At 36.2% G+C, this 24,155-nt stretch overlaps 1 protein-coding gene across 1 annotated transcript in view; it reads right to left on the bottom strand.

Annotated features, from left to right (window-relative positions):
- The window catches only part of CSPP1 (centrosome and spindle pole associated protein 1), a 68,740-nt gene that overhangs the window by 34,689 nt on the left and 9,896 nt on the right, over positions 1–24,155 (bottom strand). Inside the window, exons 4-13 of the mRNA XM_009335043.1 lie at positions 20,754–20,854; positions 20,015–20,038; positions 17,459–17,539; positions 14,005–14,106; positions 10,022–10,467; positions 5,764–5,865; positions 5,037–5,119; positions 3,107–3,200; positions 2,082–2,139; positions 1–15 (exon numbers count right to left, since the gene is read on the bottom strand). Coding sequence (XP_009333318.1) covers positions 1–15; positions 2,082–2,139; positions 3,107–3,200; positions 5,037–5,119; positions 5,764–5,865; positions 10,022–10,467; positions 14,005–14,106; positions 17,459–17,539; positions 20,015–20,038; positions 20,754–20,854 — 1,106 coding nt within the window. The remainder of the gene's footprint in view (positions 16–2,081; positions 2,140–3,106; positions 3,201–5,036; positions 5,120–5,763; positions 5,866–10,021; positions 10,468–14,004; positions 14,107–17,458; positions 17,540–20,014; positions 20,039–20,753; positions 20,855–24,155) is intronic.

The raw sequence follows: 24,155 nt of genomic DNA on the forward strand, positions 1-24,155 counted from the left end.
CTCCTCATCACTTAGCTGCAAGACAGTATATACAAGGCAGTTAGTACTCACCAATCATGAACTACAGCACTAAGATTAAAATTCACAAAATCTACTAGACATGAATATTTGTTTATAACATTTAACTTCAAATTTCTAGATGTGAATACAAAATTAGATAATAGATATGAGCTACAGCAATTGAAAATTATAAAGCAGTCCACAGACCTTTTTTGTTTTTTTAACTTGTCTTTTCAAATCCAGTGTCTTGAGCAGGAAAACATTTAAAACAATCTTTCTCACTAACAAATTTGATCTGAACTGTTCCCTAAATGCCCCAGATTTCAGGTCTGTAGTTAATTTCAGATGTGACTATGGTACTCAGTTCATCCTGGGGATTGCTTTCTTTTAAACAAGCAGTATATACAACAGTCTACATTTATAGATTCTTAATCGGGCATTGCTATTTAACCAACCTGTAATTAATCAAGAAATCCACCTAATTAGAATCCCTCTCCGAGAGGCAATCTGAAGCTAACAGTGACTGCTGCTTAATGAATGTAGCAATTCTACTTAATTGAAGGCTTTCAGCTAAATTAATGGTTTTAAAACATTATACATGCCCTGCACTTGCTCTGGATATAATTTTGTTCCTACAACAGGCACTTTTCAGTCTCTGATTGAGATGCATACGGTATGCAGAGTGCTTCAGCACAGCATGCTGCTGCCTAGTCAGCTTTGATTAGATAGAACTGTTTACACTGACCTTACAGCCTGCTGTGCCAAAAGAGCCGGCATCCTCTGCTCAGTTTTCCCTCTTTTCCTGCCTGGCTCCCAGCTGTACACTCCATCCCCCTCCCTTTAACCATCTGAATCCCTGATTAGCCAACTGACCTCTCTAAGCCAACTAAAGCAGCAAAAAAGATTCAGATTTTTGCCAGCTAACCAAGCTGAATCAGTTCAGCTCATTCTGAAAGGGATCAAACAAGCACCACAGACACTTTAAGCAGAGAGGGCAGGAACGTGCACCCAGACCACTTGTCAGTGTTCTCCCTCCCCATTTAGGAGTAAGAATTTTGATTCAGCTGCGTTGCTTATCTACGTGCATTCTCAGCCTCCTGCCTCACATGCTGACTAATAGCATCTTACATTGATTCATCTTCATTTTCTAGAAAATAAGAGCTCCTTTCACCTCTGCTGAACTCTCCAGAAATGGCACAAGTTTCTTTCTGTGTTGTAGCCTCCCCCAAAAAACAGCACTGTTGATAATTTAAACTGGTAACCAGTTAAATTAATAACCAGTTTATTCCTGCTTGAGAAAGTTACCCATCCTACATCTCCAACAGCAGATCTCTACTGCACCCAAGATGCAGTGGCTTCAGGCACTTAGCAAACACACATGCAAATCATACTAGTTCTGTGACAATCAGTCTGCTACTAATGTTACTAGTGCTGACAATCTACTCTTTCATATAAGCTAATCAAAATTCTTAGTACAATAATCACCTTACTAAGGAAGTGGAGACAGTAGTAACTCTGCATTAAGACTTACAAGCCACATAATATTAACATCTTGCTTTTTACAAAATCCTATAAAAATGCCTGTAATCCTGAACACTACATTTGATAGTTTAAAAAAGAATTACAAATTTGAAATTAAAAATTGCTACAATGAGATCAACTCAGCTGCAAAACAACTGGATTTTTTTTTTAATTGAAAAAGAGCAAAAGCTTTCTGCAGCATACTTTACATTCCCAAGGAAAGGTTACTAATGTGTGCATGTACAGGCTACCACTGGACGCTAAGTATTTTTTCCATGATACGCACTGCTTGTACAAAATTTCCACTTGGTCACAGCAAAAGATTATGTTCGATAACTTCTGTGAAAATATTTTTCTCTTAAGCTGAAAGCATATGTAATGAGTTACAGCCTTATCATCCTTGGCTTCGATTTTATTCTATGCTAATGCCCTTCTAGAAAAAAACACATTTATCATTCTATAAAAGCCCTACAGAGTTTTGTGACTGAGCAACCACAGTGTACATGTACTAAAAAAAAACAAAAAGTCTATATAGGTGAAAGAAAATCCAAGTTCCTTACCTTCTTTTCTGGGTCTCGAGCTCCAGAAGCAGCAACTGAGAGCTCAAGTTCCTTCTCACTGTTTTTGTTTTAAAAAAGAAAAAAAAGGATCAAATCAGAAAGCAGTAACAACTATATTCATTCTTTCAAATGACATCACAACTCTGTACTTAAAATAACTCTGAAAATACAGGATAACAGAAGACATGATTCCACTTTGTCTCTTCTAGAGTCAGGGAAGAAGGACACTGTATATTATTTGTAAATAAACAGAACTCTCAAGAAGTATCTGGCTATCATCTATTCAGCCTAATAAAAATCCAACTACCATAAAAGGACAAACCACCACATTGGTTTTTACTACAACTTTTCAGGACATTTCTTAAAAATTGATCTTTAGTCACGTTACAGCAAGAAGTTTATAATAAACATATTGAAATGAATGATTCAAAAGTACAGCAGTAAGTACTATATTGTAATTTCAGGGCTCAGGCTTGTTCAGCATGTACAATTTTTCATCACAGTGAAACTGTCAACAGTAACCTATTTTTAATTCCTTATCCCTTCACTAATATCACTGTGTGTTTTTATGTATCCATACTATCATTCAGCAGGCAGCTACTAATAGGTAAGCAAGAAATTTTTATTTTATTATTCTGCATAAGCCAGATGGTCAAGTGCTTTGAAACTGAATGGTTACTTTCCTAAATTGGAGAGCAAAACAAGCTTAATTTTCAACTTTGCAAAGTAATTAGACACTCCTCTACCAGCAAAAAAGATAATTCAGTTAGAGCTTCTTTACCCTTTAGAAACTAAAAATTTTTTTTTTTTAAATAAAAAATTCTGGTTTTTCCTTTGTTCCATTGAAAGCTGGTGAATTTGTTTATTAAAACTAAAGCTCTCATGCCAATGAGTTTAGTTGGATGCAATATTACCTAGCTAGCTGGAATTCCTTAGTTATGAAAATTACTCTTACCACATTGAGTTAATGAAATTCCTTTAAATTTCAGCCATTATCTTTTAAAAATATAGTAACTTTCCATTACCGTCTCTTATTTCGCTGTTGCTCAGCCATCTGCTCTATTAGTTCTTGCCTGTATTTCTCTTTTTTCCTTTGGAGAAGTTCTCGGTCCTGACCACCTAATGGAAATGACCACACATTTGTGTAAATGCTCCACAGAATACACAAAAGGTACTGGACAAAAACATCGCATTTCAGTCAATTTAAAACATGAAACACAGAAGAGTATACGGTCCGGGAATGTGCATAAGAACACCGGATCTTTACTGACTCAAAAAAATCCCCAACCTAGTTTTAATATGCAGTTTGTTTGGAGTATGATGATCAAAACTACTAAAATTTTCATTATTATTTTCCTAGTTTGCCTGTTTTTGTATAGACAGAAAGCTACAAATTTCAAAGCTATGTGATATGACAGCAACTAAAAAAAGTTACTTAAATTTTGTATTTTTTTCCCCTAACGCTCAGCTAAGGAAGATACATGATGGCACTCCAAAATTATGAGGCGCTGCTCTGGATAAAAATGAAAGTTAAAACTGAAGAGAGTCAAACCCACAGGGAGGAAAGCAAATTGCTCCACTTTTAGGATGGTTCCCATGACTACTAAGAATTAGCAAAGTATTGGCAGATAGGTATATGTAAAAGGAAACAGTGATAACATCTCACATGGATTTTAAGGAACTCAAAAAACTTTCAACTTGTGGTAGTTCCCCCACAGTAAGTGTGGAGTCTTCTATTATTTTAAAAACAGAACAAAAAAAACCCCATCATCACCACTTTCTATATAGTGTGACTATCAAACACAAGGACTCCTAACATATTTCCATACACAAAGTCAGTGTGGGTCTCCAGTGAAATTGACTGGAACAATAAAGTGAAGGAAGCCGCAAAGAAAGTAAAACAAAAAAACCCCGACAAAAAAGCCCTCAAAACAACAACAACCATCATGATGCATGACTGAATGAATTTTTTATTCAATTATTGTGCTGGGACTGTAAAGTGACCAAAACGTGCAAGATAACCTCTTGGTTTGTGATTTTTGGGGAGTCTGAAATCACTTCTCATTTCCAAAAATTTCAAGTTTTAATTTACTTAATCTTTATACAACATAGTTAACAATATTCTTCTCCTAACCAGGACTGCTAGGAATACAAATTCACAACTTTGCGTACTCAAGTTACTACAAATGAGGTGACTGAAACAGATCAGAAAGACTGATCATTACAACACCACTGTTTTAATGCTGCCTTTAAACAGTTCCAAAAAACCGAGCTGCCACATATAGCACTGAAGATGAGGTAAGTTCAAATGTAAAAATAAATAGAAATTATTCTGACAACTGTTAGTCCATTTTTCCACAATTCAAACCTACCTTGCCTTCAAAGGCTCCCATCTGAAGAACGACTATAGTTCTTTTATTCTTGCCTTATAATTTTCTGAATTTAGCTAGGAATGCTATGTTTTCAACAGTATTTCTCTCTACTACACTCAATAATAATGTTCCCTGCTAAATTTTATGGCTACATTTAAGCAGTAAAGAGATGATCAGAATAATTTGTTCTTGCACAAGTTTGTGAACAGTACCATTTCCCATATTTCTGCAATTAAAATTCAATACCAAGTTGTGTCTTTAACAACGCAGAGGTTAATATTTCTCCTATACTTCATTTCATAAAAAAACTTAAGAATGTATCTGGGCCTTAAACTGGTAATGAAATCTAAGAAGAAACTTGGGCTCTTCAAAATTAATTAGAAAGCCCTGTTACATTAAGGGGGAAATGGAACATATTTTTCTTTTTTTGTTTTCTCTATGTAAATAATACTTATTTACCAGTCTTGGGGACAACTAGCACAAAGAAGCAGCTAATTTTTCTAGTTTTTAATTATTCCCAAAGAAAAATAAAATATGCCAAGAAAAGCTAACTCAGAGTTATTAGTTAGGTTTTCATACATACCAAGAACAAGGCCTGTTGCATACGGCATTTCAGCTGCAGACTTGACCTGTTCATTAGCTGAAGAACTAATTTGTACCTGATTTCTGGCAAAGACAAAAAAGAGAATGGAAAGATCAAACTTGAGAATTTACTTGCTGTCTGTGTGAAACATGATAGGTGCCCTTGCATCACCATGTGATACATTTATGACAAACAGCTTTCCTAAAATCCAAAGAAATATCACAAGCAAAAGAAGAAACGGCTTGGCAAAAAGGCATTTCTCACAGTTCTCATTTGCCTGCGGTTTCTGAAGCCATCAGAAACACTGACTCAGTTGAGCACTTCAACAATGTTGACAGACCGAGTGGTGCCAGTCAAGGGTTTCTGTAAGGGCTTTACAAGTGTCCTGCTTCTGCCTCACCCACTTAGATGACTTCAGGACTTGCAAAACCAAGACAAGAGGAAAAAAAAAGGAAATTTGAAACTACTATCAAAAAAGGATTCCTCATTATTCTAATCATTAAAAGTCTTGAATTGGAGAATAGGTGATCTATTGTTTCAAAAAGAAAACTGGCATGAAAGCTTCAACAGCTGTTCTCAAAGGAAACACCTTTTTCTTGTTTTACTATCCTAGCCGCCGAAAAACTATCAGCCATTTCAGGCAATATATTAGGGATTTTAAATAAACATTTTCCTTTCACCACGATTTTGCAGTGCAATTATCAGAAAAATACACTGTATACCACACCTAGAATTTCCAGTTCTTGAGATCTGCTGCACACGTGCTCTCTCCTTTAATTCGTCTTCATAATCTGCAGGTTGATCTCTTACTATTCCATCCAGATAGGGCCTTAAAGAAATAGAAAATATTCAGCTATGCTTGCCTAAAAACATCCAATCTGAAACGGAAGGTCCAGCAGTTTTGTGCAAATGGATCCTCAGCCTGATTGCACACTGGACGGCAGAACCAGTTCTGAAAATATCACACAAAATTTCTATAAATAATTCACTTTGCTAGCATTGTCAAGGCAGCTCTCTGTCTGGAGTTTGAATTCCCAAGCCTGCTTTCATGCAACCTTTATCTATTGAGCCTGGTTAAGAGTTTTGAGAGCTGAAGAGCATTCAGCATTCACACCGCATTAATTGAAACAGATCTTGCTGCTCTTAATCCCCAGGAGCCAACAAAGTCTACAACAGATTTCGGCACACAGCTATTGGGCAAGTCTGGTAAAACAGTTCATTCAGATATGAAAAGCTTCTTTAATGACAACCTATCCTTCACTATGCACCTGATACCATTTAAAAGAGAGAGGCGACTTTTGATCAAAGACAGGTAACATGGTGAATACAAAAATTCAGGAGCTAAAATTTGAATCATCTACGTATGAAGTAATATAATTGAAACTTCAAATAATTCCAAAGATGCCAAAAATTGTATGCACACAAGGGAGCTTTTCCTGAAAAGATCTGGGGTAGTTGAATTTACACGCTTTTCTTGCCTTGCAAATTAACTACTCTTTAATGAGGACTTCAAGTTATCTTGATAAAATAAGGCAAGAATAGGTATTCAATGAAAAATAAAGTACCTAATAGATGCTAACAAAGTTACATATTTTCCAGAGCTGGACAGAGACATGGAATTCCTATTAAGCAAACCACAAGAAAATACTAAGTAAACATAGAAAAAAACCCATCTTATTCTTTTATGTAAAAAGATCCACAGCTTTGCCCATCTCTGTAATTTAAATAAATTAAATAAAAGCCAATAATCAAAGGCAAAAGGATGCAAGCAGATTATTAACCATTGATTTGGCATCTTAACAACCCACAAGAACAACATGAAAGAACGACATCCATCCTCTTGGCATAACATGATCTTCTTTCATGATCAAGATGATTTTTTTGGTAACGATCAATCTGCTACTTACAAGGCTGGTCACATAAGACTGAAACACAGTCAGGAAATAGAAAGCCTAGTCCATAGCTTTCAGCCAGATGAAAGGATGCAGGGAGGAAGCAAAGAAACAAACCTCTGCATTCAAGAGGCAACCTTTTTTGTAAAAAGCAGCAAGCTTAGCATGGCAGGCCCAGACCTGCTGGCCCAATTCAATCAAGAAGCTGTTGTATCCTGTTTATAGGACAGACCTGGCTGCTGGGGACGGACTAAAGCATTCCACTCATAAGAACCAAAATATTTTGCACTTCCTTTCACTTTCCTGACACCATTTCTATTTGCTGGAATATGCCACAGTCCTTGTGCCTCCGTCAAAACAGAAACCTTTCTGAAAAGTCCTGTTACAAACACCTGCCTCTCCAAACTAATAAAGCCCATTTAAAAACAAGAACTTTAGTACTGCAAATAAAAGTATTTCTCCTTATGAATTTAGTTTCTGTCATGAATCAAATGTGTTATGGAAAAGTTGACTTTGCCTGAAATGTAGGAAAAAAAAAAAAAGCTAACTCTTCTGAAGCTGAGCTGTCAGTAACTAATAGATGTGTTTCTCCTTCTTGAAGAGAGACTGAATATAGTTCATAAAAGGTTAAGTGGAGCTTCTTGTGAAGGAGGAAAAAAGTACTAGATTACAAAGCACATTTAATAAGAAAAATGATGAAAAGTAATTTTCAATAAAAATTCAGCAAAGTAGAAAATACACAGCAAAAAAACCCCAAACCTTAATTTTATGTACAAATTTAAGTTCAGGCAATTCAGGTGATGGTCCAGCAACTTCTTTTAAGAAGATGCACCAAGTTTGCCAACAACAAAGATAAGACTATCTTCTGTACTTTCTTTTAAAAGAAAACTGGAACTGAAACTGTTTCAGAGGCCTCTCCAAATAAGCAATGAATTGCCTAGTGATATACTGGTCACAGACATTTATATAAGCACCATCAGTGTTTTCTGGAATAACTAAGAACTAGTATACTTCTATTTAACATGATACTGCCTACTGTTGGTTCAAACACCATCCTTGCTGATATTTTACATACATAATTCTGTAAATACTCTCTGAGAAACGAAGTAAACCATTGCATTAGACAGTGGCAAACAGCTACCTAGTAAAAAGAGGACATTCATCTTTCTGGGTGTTAATTAACATGGAGGATTAACGTTGCTGTTAGTCTCAAAAATATGGACATTTTGGTTATCTTTGTTAGACACCAAGTCAAGCTTCTAATATTTTTCTTTCTGGAAAGCTGTAGGACAAGATGACCCTACCCTAAAACCTCCTTTGCTTATTTCTACCAATATTACACTACAGGGTGGAACAATTTTTGTATTTTGCATTCTCTTCTCTGAATCTCATTCAGCAGAAAACAGGCAATCTTGTTCCTGCTATCTATTTAACCACTGTTTCCATTTGCTAGTCTTTCTCAGGAACACTGTATGAATAAATACATGCTTTTAGAAGCACATCTGAACATACAATCTGAAATAACCCATTTATTTAGTCTGCATCTCCCAAATGCTTCCAGACATTTCATTTTCTCCATAGTTACTTAATTCCTTTATGATTTTTTTTAAAAAGGCTGAGAAAGAATATCAAAAGCTATTTTTGTAGAGAAGTTATTTTAACTCTATTTGCATTTGAAACTGGAAAAGAAGCATGACTTAATTCAATTTAGAAAACACTTTTGCAGTAGAAGAGCATTTTAGGGTTTGTTTTTCCCAGTTATTAAGTTGCAGTACTATCCAGAAAATTATCCCTGTAAACAATGACTCAAAAGATCATTTAACCAGTCCATCAGCAATTAACAACGAAATATGATCGTAATATTTAACACTGTTGAGAGTGGTACAATTTGCCTTCTGTTTTTTCTAGAAGTGTTAATTCTAGAAAAAAAAGTGGTTATTTTGCCTAACAAGGGAACGACAGTGCTGTTTCCTTCACTGAAGCAACTGCAGTAAAATAATTCTGGCAACAGGCTTAACACAAAGGAGAAAAAAAAAAGAAGAAAAAAAAAAAAGGCATCTACAACACTCATGTTCCCAAGATCTGTAAAGTGAACAAATGAACACTCTTCAAACACCTTTTTAAATTTTATTTACAAGAAACTTTACTGCTTTATTTCATTTGAATTTAGCTGTATAAAACACATCTGTTTCAAGTTTGGTACTACTTCACATCACAACCCATCTGCTTTTGAAAGCAACCAGTTCTTGCAATGGAATAACCGAAGGTGGCCAGACTGCCAAACCCTGAATGATTGGGAAGGTTGTGCTTTTTTTTTTTCCTCTCCTTTCAAATGAGTGAGCTAGAAGGGAAAGATTAACAATTTATGGCAAAGTAACCAAACTGATTTATCGGTTAACACAGTAAAGACTATTTAATAATGAACAGTACATAATATCAGTTTTCCTCCCGAATGATTTATCTGAAACACCCTCTTTTGTTTGGTTTGGGTTTTCTTAAACGTTTATTTAAATTGTGTAGTTATTACTGAGATTAGCACCTATTAACACCATCAGGATTTGGTTCAACTATGCGTATGTTTAAAGTCTGCCATTTAGCAAGACATGCAGTAAAAAAAAGGATTTTTTAAAAATATATTTTTACATTTCTAACATGTAGTGGCATGTACCAAAAATTGAAGGTCAAACCAATTTTGGAATCTGAATTGAAAATTTACTTGCTACAACTATTACAGACTAAGAAAATACATGTAATCTTGGGTTCCCAGCGCAGGGGTTTGCTCTCAAATACTAACATGTTTTCTGGCAAACTACTGGTCATAAAAATGAATCGTGGACTTCTTTTTATGGGGTAATTTCTCTATTACCCTTAGTTTGCCGTAATATATAAAATGCTCCCCAATATACGTTGTATAGTCTTAGGTACTGATCCAATTTTTAAATATTTTTTCTAAAAATTATTGCAAAGTTCCTTTTTAAAGTAAGTACAAAAATCCTGCTTTCACATGTGAATCTTGTCTGATTTTCAATGAGAGCAAATCATGGCTGTCAACAAGCACTACAGAAATAAAGGAGAAAGTGGAATTAAGAATACCTTTCAGCATAAAAAACCCGGGGAGTTTTTCTGTCATAAGCGCTTTCACATCTAAATCTAGGGTCCATTTCTTCACTTATCTCAGGATCATAGTCCATTCTGTAGTATCTTCTACCAAAATCACGATCCTCATCAAGTCTGTGATGCTTCCTAATAGGAATTACAGATTGGCTAGCAAATCCACGATGTCTTCGATTGGGAACATCCAATTCTTCATCAACTCTTTTATTTAACAGTCGACTTCTTAATTCAACCTCATCATCTAACCTATGACACCTGTCTTCCTCCAGCCATCTCTTATTTAGCAGCTCTTCATAACCTTCTGTAGAAGTAAAGGCATCCTTCTTGGGAGGTTCTGCACCTCTGTTACAGGGCTGTACTTCTGTATGTAGTTCTGGCTGGAGCCTGGTAACAGCAATAGGTTTTTTGTTCCTGTCCATCTCATTCTGTTTAATGGAAAAAAACATTAAAAGATCTGAATATAAACAAATCACATTGAGCAAAAACTTGGTTTTGTATTTCTTCAAACAATCCCTAAACAGGTACTGGAGAAAAGGCAGGAGGTGAGCAAGAAAAATACTTCAAGGAAGGCTTAAAAGCTAGGGATTTTTTTTTTTTTTTTTTTTTTTTTTGAGGAAAAAAAGCACTCTTTCTCTTATCTAATATTTTTCAGAAGAATGGCTATCAATCCTGGACAGGCCTTTTACGAACTCCAATTTGACCTTCAGATTCAGAGGTCCAAAGAATCAAAAAACACTTTGAACTTTATACCTCATCAAGAGACTGGATATCTTTATTCTATCCAGATTCAGGCAAGTCTGTAATACTTCTTACCTATGAACACAACCTTTTAACCTGACCATTTCTTAATCTATTTCTTTGCTCCCCAGGAGATGTCACTATGAGAAGGGATGGTTTAGTGGATAAAAAACAACCCTATGACACACTGGACCAGTGTTCAATACACAGTTCTAGCGAAGAACATGGTTTTGGATAAATTCTGTAGTATTTCTGTGCACTAATCTCTCCTCTGTGCAATAAAGCTAACAGTAACTCATACTTTACAAAATGTAATGAAAAATAAAATAAAGATGCAAATGACACCAAACTGGGAAGAGGAATCAATATACTATGGGTACGACTGCCACGCAGAAGGGTCTTGACAAACTGGAGAAATATGCTGACAAAAAGCTCATGAAGATCAACAAATGCAAGTGCAAAATTCTGCCTCTGAGATAGAATAATGCCATGCACCAGTACAGGCTGGGCACTGACCGTCCAGAAAGCAGTTTTGCAGAAAAAGGCCTGGGTTAGTGATGGGCGACTAGCTGAACATGTGTCAGCAGAGCACCCTTGCAGTGATGACAACCAACCATACCCTGGGCTGCATTAGCAAGAGTGAGTCAGCAGGTCAAGGGAAGTGATCCTTCTCCTCTGCTCAGTATTTATTCGGTATTCAGGTTCCGGTGTAGTGTGCCCAGTTTCCCCTCCTCCCCATGGATGCTGATGAACTAGAGAAAGTGCAGAGGATGGCTACTGAGATGGTTAAGGCACTTGAACTCATAAAGGAGAAGCTGACAGAGCTGGGTTTGTTCAGGCTGGAAAAAGAAGGTTGAGGTATGTATGGGGGCAGAAGGAACTAGTAATTGCAGTCTCTACCTAACGGGCGGTTACAGAGATGCCAGAATCATGGTTTTCAAAGAATCAATGGTCACAAGTTGCAGCAAAGGAAATTCCGATGGGATATGGAGGGAAAGAAGTTCAGATCAAGTGGTTAAAGCAGTGGAACAGGTTGCCCAGAGGAACTGTGGATTCTCCATCCTTTCAAAACTCAACCAGATAAGGCCTGACCAACCTCATCTAACTGTAAAGTTAACCCTGCTCTGAGCAGGGGATTGTACTACATGACTTCCAGAGGTTCCTTGCAACTGAAGTTTATCCTATGATTATCTAAACTGTTGGATCAAACTTTTGAGGTCACGTGTTAATCATGAGACCCATTCGTTTCACTCTCACTCCAAGTCAAATATCCCTCAGAGATGGAGAACCTTAACAAATCCTCACCGCGTTTTTTTCCTGTTCGTTCTTTTATGACAGCAAAATTGTTTCTACACAAGAATAATAAAAATATAACGTAAAGGTCCAATGAGGTGACAAACAAAGCAGAAAGAAAAAACCTTGACTCCCTAAATAGATTTGATTAGATAAGTCATCTGAGGAAACACAAATGCCCAAACATGTAGAAAAATCTGTAGAGAATTATAGACTCAGTTACACAAACACAAGCTGCATTTTTGCCATGTATTTCCTAGGGATCACTGTTGTGTAGCACTCCAACCCTTGAAGAAGCCAATATCCAACATCTAAAGGATGCCTGCATACTGCCTTATAGCTGTCTTCACAGATTAAAATGGTTTTCAACTATATGACACTCCAATGCACTTGGAGGAAAAGATCTTTCTCACAAGAAAACAACCTTTCTGGAGACAGACAAGAAACATTCTTCTAGATAGAACTTATAAATACATGGGTATTGCCGACTACTGTAAGAAAGACAATGAACTTTCAGCTGTTGTGAGTACAAATACAAGTCCCTTCATAGAATGACCTAACTCTCACACTACTGTACACTTAAGAATTTCCGTATTAAAAAAAGTGGAAGGCCTTCTTAAATCAAACCTGCATTAGATGAGAGTTCCAAATTAGTGCAGTCCATCACTAAACTAAGGCAACAATATTTAAAAAAAAAATTTACCCATTCCACCCAAGATTTTACAATTAACAAGCAGTAGAGAGGCTTTCTCAGATCAATATATTGCTTCCAGATTACTAAAACAAAAGGTCTCAACAATGCTAATTAGACCTAAAAATCCCCTGTTGACTGTTGTACTGGTTTTGGCTGGGATAGAGTTAAATTTCTTCATAGTAGCTAGTATGGGGCTATGTTTTGGATTTGTAATGAAAACAGTGTTGATAACACAGGCATATTTTAGTTACTGCTGAACAGTGCTAACACAGCATCAAGGGCTTTTCTGCTTTTCATGCTGCCTCACCAGCGAGTAGACTGGGGCTGCACCAGAAGTTGGGAGGGGACACAGCTGGGACAGCTGATCCCAACTGACCAAAGGGATATTCCATGCCATACGACATCATGCTCAGCAAGAAAAGCTGGGGGAAGAAGAAGGAAGGGGTTATGGCGTTTGTCTTCCTAAGCCATCACTACACATGATGGAGCCCTGCTTTCCTGGAGACAGCTGAACACCTGCCTGCCAGTGGGAAGTAGTGAATGAATCTTCCTGATTTTGCTTTGCTTGTGTGTGCAGCTTTTGCTTTACCTATTAAACTGTCTTTAGCTCAACCCACAAGTTTTCTCACTTTTACTCTTCTGATTCTCTCACCCATCCCACTGTGGGGGGAGCGGGGAGTGAGCAAGCAGCTGCGTGGTGCTTAGCTGCCTACTGCCATACAAATCAAAGGCCTCAGCTCAGACTCTGAGTTCAATTATGCATGTGTCTAGCTCGCTTTCAGTAGTAAAGACATTTTTGTTGATTAACAAATGCACAGCACCATATACTAGACAGCTGCCTGCACTTGCCTTGCTTTCTTATGAACTGGACACAGACTGAGGAAAAAGCAGCTACAAATAAAAGCTAAGGAACACTGTGTGGAGCTCAACATTTTGTCCAAAGACACAGCTTTTTCGGCCACCACTTTTATCACCAAGAACAATCCAGGGACTTGCTTCAGACACACAGAAGAATGAAAGCATCCTTCTACCAGATAGACATGACTGAAGTAGGAATCAAGAACTGTACTGTATGACTCGTAACCAGGACTTGCTAGATGTATTAATAAAACTGTGGCTTAGTTGAACAACACTCTTTACTTATTTTGTCTTACTTTGTATGTCTTAGTCAATGATAAAACAGTTGACAAGACCATTTATGTTGTTCTTTGTATCAGCTTCAGTAAAACTGTATTACCTCTCTGGTTTTCTTCCCTAATTTCCTTAGCCTTTCATTCCATTCTTCTTTATCCCTGAGATATTGATTGTACTCCTTGTTTCTTTCAAGCCGTAGTTTCTCCTAAAACAGGCATTGAAAAGGGCATCATAATTTTGCATTTTTCAGTAGCTTTTAAATTCATAGAACTGCAGTATTAAATGAATACATGCGAGCTGTGTGTTTGCCCTCCCCCTTCTTTGTGATGTACAAATAGGGCTTGAATTGCTTTGAGGTTTTTGTTCATTCTTGAACATAGTACTTTCTCTTAATCTGAAACCTGTAAATAGAAGTCAGCTTCTTGGGCATGAAGTCTAGTCCCCAGTAACACTACTGTATATCAAGTTCCATCTTAAAACCAGTTAGGTTTCCTCCTGCTAAATCTATTCCAAAATTGTTCCAAAGCCTCACTCCTTTGACAATTAGAAATCATCTTCTAACTTCCAATCTGAATGTATTTACAGATGATTTTTAAACATACGATATTTTAGTGTTAAGGTTAGTTGTGACTTGCCCCACTCATAATTAAAACAGGACAACAAATACATGTATAGACAAGATGTGTCAATTATAGCTTAGGATATAACTTGAACCGTCAAATTCAAAGGAGGAGTTAAGCTGACTGCAAAAAGAGTCAAAAGTGCAAAGAATGAAAGAAAAACTAAGAAAAACATGATCTTTCCACCTTGTCCTAGCTGCTTTTGCAAGGTGACAACATTTATAACCAGCTTGCTCAGGTCTAAAAATATGCAGGAATTGTACATCAATAGCCTAATAATATAAATGTCTCCAGGTAAAGCAAACTCTAATTTGCATTATTTCCTGATATTAGTACCTTACATTTAGAGCATGGGGCATCTCTTACACTGCCTCATTCCAACCATCATATAAATGAAAAAGAGAATTATTACAGTATTACAAATCATGCCCTTCTCCACTGCATTATTTCCAATTAAAAAGCAAAAGGTTATTAAAAAAATCTGAACATTTCATATAAATTTACTTTCCCATGAACAAATTTCAAACAAAAATAATCTATTCCTCAATCACCATGGAAATACCAGCTTAGTAATAGTTTTGCAAATGAGACCAATGCTCCCCAAAACTGGTTTTGTTTTTTTTTTCCAAAATTTGTGTCTGTAGGTTTTCTGACAGTGACAATATAAAACCTGCAGGCAGCTATGAAAGCTGCCTGAGGGGTATTTTCCAAAGCTGAGAAACTAGCATTGTCTTTAACAGGTGGCAAAACACTCAGCAGAAAATTCAATATGCTGTGTGACTGCGTATTTTACCAAAATGCAAATGTTAACCTCTAATCATTAGCTGCCCAGAGGCTAACCGTTTAGCAGGGCACAGTGTGACATCTTCTGGCAGCTTTTAGGTTCTGCAATAGCAATAAATAAATGAGTAAAAACGATACAACACTCTCGTACAGAAAAATCTCAATGAATGCTGAGCTGCTATGATATAAAACCATCAATGATCAGACATGTTCCCAGTTCAGGTAAGTCTTTAATTTCCACAGAATTAATCAAAGATACTTTATCTTTCACTGTTTCAGCACACATACTTGCAAGGGTTAACACAAAGTTCACGAGAACTTGAAGCTAACAAAGTCAGCACAAATGCATACTGCCACTGAGAAGGAGTCCTTTTCCCTTCCTCAGCATTTCATTCTTGCTGCCTCTCCCCCCCCCCCCCCCCCCTCCTCTTTTTTTTCTTTTTTTTTTTTTTTAAAGGACCTCCCCACACACATTTGGAAAATAATTTAGCTATCAGGCAATCCAATCCTGCAATTTCATCTTATAGGCCAAAAGAAAGGAAAGTCAGCAAGTGAAATAACTTAAAAGGGAATGGCCACATTCAACAGTCACTCATGCAGATTCCAGACCAAGTAAATGCTACTTAATAAAAACATGCTCCCCCCCCCCCCCCCCCTTTTTTTTTACACTAGTATAATTTGGAGTTTGGGGTTTTTTCATAACAGCAATTTTCACTTATTTGAGCTCTCACCTGGCTCCTCACATGGCCAAACATTATTGCCAGCACAAGAGAGGCAGAAAGCATAAGCACAGCAAGGGAAAGACCCAACACATTCCATAGCAAAAGTCTTGCGCCAGATTACAGCAACAGAGTAGTCAATGTAGTAGTAGTTAAACACAGAGCGACAATGCAACTCCAAGGCAACATAGGTTAAAAAAACAAAAACAAATAAAACCCCCAAGAGCATAGCAGTCCAGTCCTCCTCCAGCAACACAGTTTCTCTTTCTGCCTTGCATCTCGCTGGGGTTTGACTGTTCGTAACAACCAACCCGTGGTGTTTGTTGAGTCAGCAAAAATATTTGCTAAATTACAATGGTTCTGCTGATTCAACTTCCTGGATCAATTTACAAGCAAACACAAGAAAGGAACTGGGAATATCAAGGCCAACAGTGTGAGGGCAGGAGGAGAGGTGACCCCTGTAAGACTGATTTAGGCTTTCACAGGATCATACTATGCCTCAGAGGAATGGATCAGAGGTTAAGAAAATCCACATATGCATGTTGCATCTTCATATTCTAACCTTCATGAACCTCCAATAGCAGAAAGACTGTTACAGCTGGTATCTTTCTCCAACATATGAAAGCAAGACCATAAACTGATAAGAAACCTCAGGGAGATCAAAGGGGCTAAACGCAGAGAGAGAACGTGTACTCCTTTCACAAAACACATTAGTATCTGTACTCTCAAAGAAAGACTGGAAATTGGGAAGATTCCTATATTAACAGCAGGCAATACATGAAATTCCAGGAATCTAAATAAAAGCTGATCTGGTTTTATCTGTTCAAAAAAAACAAAATCACATGTGGATAAGCAGGTAGGTTAAGTGTACACAAAGACATCAGAACAAATTATGTACAGCAGAAAGCATACTTCCTTTAGTTCCGATAGGAACCGGTAAGAATATCACTGTAGAAACAACTACAAGCAAATATTTTTAAAATTATCCCCAGGCTGCAGTAAGAAGAGTAATAAATTAGAAAAGTATATATATAATTATTTTTAAACAAAAAGTTCTTTATTAGGTCAATATTTATTGCTGAACAGAACCGAAGCACAACCACTAGAGCTTTTGAACACACCAAGTGCCCTGCAGGTGTGAATTACAAGTAGCAAACCTCAAACTAGTATCAGTATAGAATTACACATCTAATTAGCTGAAAATTAAGAGTACAGGTAACCTAGGATTAAAAATTTAAAAACAACAACAAAATTTAAAGACTTCACTTTTCTGAAAATTATTCTAACGACCACCTCCAAAAATGTTCATTTGTAAACAGTGTAAAAAAAACCAACCAACCAAAAAAACCTAAGTGGAAATAATTTTTCCACAACAGTTTAAACATCCAGGTTCATTTTCAAGTTATACACCACTTAATCTCCTCCAGATATTTACCTTGGCAGATCTTCGCTCATCAATAGGAAGAGATAATCCCTGAGTATATGGATCTACTTCACCAGTAGTCAGATAATTTTTCTACATTAAAAAAAAATAAAAATCATTCAATATATTTTAAAATATCAAATCTTACTTGCTAAATAGCTGCTAGGAATTATATTTTCTGAAATAAATCTGATCAATTTAATGACATAAAGATTGAAGACAACCTTCGTGTTTTGAAAACGTAGGATGTTCTTGGAACGCACGAATGAAGTGAAGTCAAGCAATGTGGAAAGTAAAGGGCTTTGTCAAGCTTTAAGCTTGAGTTTGAAAGCATTTGTCACTTCTTCCCTGTTACACTATTTCAAAGATTACATAAGTTAGTCTCTGTATATTAAAAAAATATATTTTTATTCAAAAACCCCCACCATTACTCAATTTTCCTGTAAGCAAGTAGCATAGCACAAGCATCTGTACAAGCGTAAGAGGGATTTTCCAAGACACTACCTTACTTAAGATGAAAAATTGCTTCTCCTAACTGCAGAAGACGTATGTCTACCTCTTATTTTAACAGATGAAATCCATGCTAACACTAGCACAGTCATCACTCTGTATCTCAACATTATCTGTTTCCTCCAACAGCAGTCCCCAAACTTTTCAGGATAATGACCCATCACCAAATCTTGTCATTCCTTACAGACCATCAGTCACTTTCAGAACAGAACTTTCCACTGCAAACACTATGTTGTTGCTCAGTATAGCTCCCTGGGCCGCAGCTTGGGAGCTGGACTGCACAGCAAGTCAAAGTATCAGCCTTTCAAATCAAACACCAATGCTGGAACAGGTCCTTAGCTTCCAGGTCTAGTGGCTTCTTCATACATCACTCATTTACTAAAAGCATCCCCAGGCCATTCTCAGTCAATCACCTATGTTTTATAAATCTGATTATCTTTAATAAAAAGATATTGAGTGGCATGGGCTGATGAGGGGAGTGGGTTAGATAAGGTATTTCACTAGCATTGTTTCCTTCCATTATCTGTATCGTAACGTAGCTCAAAAGCTTAGAGGCATGTCAACAGGTAAGAGCTCTACCTGTTCCAGTAGAAAACCACATCATTATGAATTATGTTTCACAACTGCATATTAAAAGATTTAAGGGATTTAATAACCATGCAAATATTCAAGCACTGAGACAACTAGATTAATATGGAGAACTAAGTTATTTTTACTAGAAAAAGTAAATAAATTGTAATCCTCATTATTAAGTAATTCTTTTCACACTTTGAACACATCTGTAGAGATTACCTCTGACCTTAAGAAGGTATTTGCCAAAAATCAGAAGCTGATATGGAAACTGCATTTTCTACGTAAGCGAGACTAAACAAGTTATTAACCAAAAAATTATCGCTAGGAGAACTGCTAAAAGTTGCACTGTCTCTTTATGTGGGGAAAAGAAATTAGAGATTGTTATCCTATCTCTTCCTCAGGCCTTATGAGCTTAATATAGCTCACATACTACATTAAAAAAAACCCAACCCTTTTAAACCTAAATTTGTAAAACTGAAGTTCAGCTAAGAATAAAACACTCAAAGTTAATGTAAAAATTATGTTATTTGGTACTTTGGTGAGAATTATGAAACATTAAGTTTTAACACAATATTCTAACTTTAAAAATAATCTGAAGTTTAAGATTAAACAAGAAGCAACAATCATGTAAGAATCATTTTGGTTAGAGGTTAAAGCCAGTTATTTCTGCTATTGCTACTGTTATTCAGGAATTCTAGTGCATGTTTGTATAGTTAATTTGTATCATATGCATGTTATTCAAAGCCCCAGAAAAACCAGAAGGTTGTGTTTGTACCATGTTACCTCCCGGTCCTTTACTTAAGTTCCTTAATTTGAACAACCTGGATGGACAGCGTTAAATTTGAAAATTATATATACATGACAGTATAATGATATAAATAATTAAAATTACTGTAATTGAACAAAGCTTGCAAAAATGTGCCCCTGGTATTATTTTTTCGTCACAATACTTGTATTCTTGCATTCTGGCCACTAGGTGCTGAATAACTGGCTCCACTGCTTTCCGAAGCACCACTGATGAGATTTCACAGTGATAGGGAAGAAAAAAGCCCTGACTCTGGTTCTGATGACATATTACAACATTTCAGAGTTTACAATTTTATTCCAGCTTTATAAAGTACGTATATCAAGAAAAAAAAATCTGAATTCATAACATCTGTGTAACTGATAAGCCGTGAAGCAAATGTCTATTAGAAGGAAAACTTTTGTAGAGTCAGCATTAGACAGCAACAATAGCAATTGCAAAGGAAAAAAGAAATCAAAAAGCGTTTTAAAATCTTATTAATGGAAAATAATAAATATAAGCAATCATTTTGCATAAAACAAACAATGCTGTTAATCACAACTAATCACTACAGCATGCACAAACACACAAAGTACAAAAGAAGTAATGATTTTTTTTTAAATTCAGAGCACAAAGCTTTCAAACAAAGGAAAAAAGCAGCTGATTTGAAGAAAAAAAAAAAGATATTGCAGGCACCCTACCTTTCTTTTTGCCTGTGAAATACCCTAAAAGTCAGGGAAAAGATACTATTCAAAAAGTCTTTCATTCAAAAATATTTGACTTAACAAAAAAGACTTCTTTTCTTAAAGCCAATCCATTCTTCCATTTTAAGAAGTAAAGACACTGATAATTAGCATTTTCAGACAACGGAAATTATTTGGTTCCCGATTTTTTTTCTGTTTGACTAAAAAGGGATAAAGAATATTCCCAAGACTATGACAATTCATACATACCATTTAAATTTTAAATTTACTGTGACATTTAATAAACCATGCTAAGCAGAACATCAAAGTTTTTTTATTTCTAAAATTGAAAAGAAGCTGTCAAATGGAGTCACGCTAATTATAGGAATATTCTTACCTAAATTACAGACCATAGCATACGTAAGTATTTAAGGAAGTAACAGATGACATTTTAAATTCTTAAGAAGAAACTAAGAAAGAAGTAGAGACAAATAAATAAAAGTATTCAGCATAAAATGTACTAAGTAACATGTAGTCTAATGGCAATGAGATCTGTAGAAACCTAAAATATATAACCCTTCCTAGCGGTCACATTTTGAAATTACTTTTACTCGAGTCTTCAAAATCAGCCATCACTCATAATGAATGCCTTCGCATAAAGATTTTTCCACAGATTTTATTAATTTTCATTCAATTAAAATGAGAGAGTCATTGTAAAAGACTCACTAAACTCCGGCAACCAGACAAGAAGCTTTACCTGAGAAAGATACCGCCTATAGTCTTGTCGAAGTTCCTCTTTGAGTTTATGTTTTTTTCGTTCATATTCTTCTCCAAGAGGTAAACTCAAGCCATAGTCACCTGAAAGTTTAATGCCATTAAATATTATTATTCTACTATTTTGTATCAATACAAAGCACATCTTGCAAAAGCTACCTCTGGATTTTTATTAGACATCAGCAATAAAAAAAAAATGAACTATGCAACCAGTCATTACAAAACAGCTGAAATAAAAACCACCTTCTCTGTATGAGTAGTTGGGTGGAAAGCATAGAAAAATGGATTGGGTTTTGGATGTTAGTTTTTCTCCAGTCCTTGCACTTTTTCTCCCCACTAGAAAAAAAAATGCAACATAAACTGAATTTATTTGGATAGTTTGACAAATAGTATAAAATAACCTAAATATTGTACGCATTTCTTTTGTCAAGGTATGTTTCAAAGGAAATCTCCTTTGACATGTTAGTTTCTAAATTACTCTGATATTTTAAGCTGTGCTTATTACACAATAGAAAACATACTTTGCAACTAGAAAGCAACAAGCTATTTGTTTAGCGCAAAGCATGTGAAAAATATGTTGGCTTCCACACAGCTAGAAGGAATCTTATCATATGATAATAATAATATTTTTTCTTTCCACCTCAGTGTTTTTAATTGTAGTGGACCCAAAACACACACTTAGTACTTTTCCAAGATTACTGTCAGGTCTCATAACAGCTGCACTCTTAAAATATGCTATGCAAGTTGTTTGCTGTTCCCAAAGTACATTTTGAAGTACTTTATAAGAAATATCCTCTGCCCCAGAAGCCCGCCTCTGCAGCCACTTTCACCACTCTCCACAGAGAGCTAGTGAATTCCACAAAACCACACAACAAGAGACATACATTGCAACTCCTTGTTTTTTTAATTTCCTATTGTTTCTCTGAAAGCATTTCTACATCTTGGAGTCTATGTAAAATGAGTATCAAGGAGTAAGAAGGAAGAGAGGGATATTCAAGATTTAGATCAGTCCCAATTTATTGCATGGTACTTTGTTTGACTCCGGTATTTTAAATGTTCAGGGCATTAATCGGTGTCCCTACAGTAAAAATTACATTATATAAATGCTGAAAATTGCTAACTTGGGAATCACTGCTACTGAAACAGATAAAAGGTTGAAATATACTTAGTAAAAATACACTTAGCTGACTTGGCTTGAGATAGTTTCAGCTAAGTCAGAATGTATCCTCACGAGCCAAAACAGGAGTCAGCCTGCTGTTCTGTAGAACCAGAGGACCTAATACCTGATAAAATATGTCATATGCTATTTTGAAACAGCTTGCAGTGTTCAACTACTACCCAAAGTCTGCATGGGAGCTTCTCCTCCAACCTGCAAGTTACTTTTCTCCTAATTTTGCACATAAGGCAAAAAGTGAGTTCCATTAAAAAAAAATGTACCATTTCAACCCTCAAAAAAGGGGTAAGTGTAAAGAGGAATAGAATACAGAAGAGGAAATGGTTTGTTTCAGCTACTTGCTCTTGCCTTTTATTTTCACATGAAATTATTGTTGGATTAACTATAGGAAACCAAGAAAAAAATCAAAAGCAACTAACACATCAGAGTGAAGATTCATTCAGTAACTTCACAGAAGCCAGTAAAATTCAGTACAGAAAAAAAATCAGTGAGAATCAAGTGCTTTGATTCAAATACGTGAAGTATTCAAACAAAAGAGGGTTTAAAGTTAATTTTATTACAGAAGACCTTTTTTGGCCACCAGAAAAGCTGAGATAACAATTATGGATAGTGATTTAGGAGATATTTGAAAGCTACCTATTTCAAAAACTTACTTTAGGAAAGCCTAGCAGGGCAAAAATACCCCAGTTAACATACATTTATCCTAATTTTGTGCACAATTTGTCTGAATTCTTCCGTCGGAATAAGAGACATACTTCCTTTTTCATTGGTTTTCTGCTTTTGTTTATTCTGTATTTGCTATATTTATTTGCCATTTCACATTCTGTTAATCCCACACAATCACATTTACTTTTTTTTTTAGAAAAAAGTTAAGATCTTAAACACATTTTTATATAAATGTTTACATGCATTTAATATGTTGAGAAATAACTATAACTTCATTCAGCCTGATTCTCAACACTACTGCTAGAACTATAGAACATATTTAGCAACTACCAAGGAACAACTCCCTGTCTAATTTAATCCAAAGGAAATTACATTGCTTTAAAGCAGACCCAGCCAATATCAACAACCACCCTCTGATAGCCAAATGTGTTCAGCGCCCAAATTATTATTATAGAATGTGTTGGTTTTGGCTGGGATAGAGTTAATTTTCTTCACAGTAGCTAGTATGAGGCTACGTTTGGGATTCGTGCTGGAAACAGTGTTGATAATACAGGGATGTTTTAGTTACTGCTGAGCAGTGCTGACACAGAGTCAAGGCCTTTTCTGCTTCTCACCCCACCCCACCAGCGAGTAGGGTGGGGGTGCACAAGAAGTTGGGCGGGGACACGGCCGGGACAGCTGACCCCAACCGACCAAAGGGATATTCCACACCATATGACATCACGCTCAGCAATAAAACCAGGGGGGAGGTTGGTGGGGGGCCACTGCTCGGGTATGGGCTGGGCATTGGTCGGTTGGTGGTGAGCAACTGTTTTCATTTGCATCACTTGTCTTTCTTGGGTTTTATTTCTCTCTTTGTTATTTTCCTTTTCATTACAATTTAATAATAATAATTATTATTATTATTTTATTTCAATTATTAAACTGTTTTTATCTCAACCCGTGAGTTTTCTCACTTTTACCCTTCCAATTCTCTCCCCCATCCCACTGAGGTGGGAGTGAGCGAGCAGCTGTGTGGTGCTTAGTTGCTGACTGGAGTTAAACCACGACATAGCAATACCTACTTGTTGCTTTTCATTTAAGACCACCTGAATGCCCCTCATCTGTAATACTTCATTATGTGTGTTACTATATTTAGGTGTCAACAGGTAAGTCCAATTTATAATAATAAGCACAACATGACATGTACTATTATAGCTCTCCAACAAGAGATAAAATTATTTTAATATTAAAATACTTAACTTACGTAGTGGTCTTTCACAGCCATTGGGATACTACCTACTGTGTTCTATTTTCTGTATCATGTTTCCACAGTTAAGCAAAGAATTTTCAACACCAGGACTAACCTGCTGATCATAATAAAACTGCCAAAAATGTGAGGTAGATACTTATTCAAGTGCTGTCCTCTAACCAAGTTTATCCATGTCCTGGTTTTGGCTGGGATAGAGTTAATTTCCTTCCTAGTAGCTGGTACAGTGCTGTGTTTTGGATTTAGGATGAGAACAATGTTGATAACACACCGATGTTTTAGTTGTTGCTAAGCTG

This window comes from Pygoscelis adeliae, unplaced genomic scaffold (genome assembly GCF_000699105.1).
Source record: "Pygoscelis adeliae isolate BGI_AS28 unplaced genomic scaffold, ASM69910v1 Scaffold101, whole genome shotgun sequence".
In the NCBI taxonomy this organism is placed as follows: domain Eukaryota; kingdom Metazoa; phylum Chordata; class Aves; order Sphenisciformes; family Spheniscidae; genus Pygoscelis; species Pygoscelis adeliae.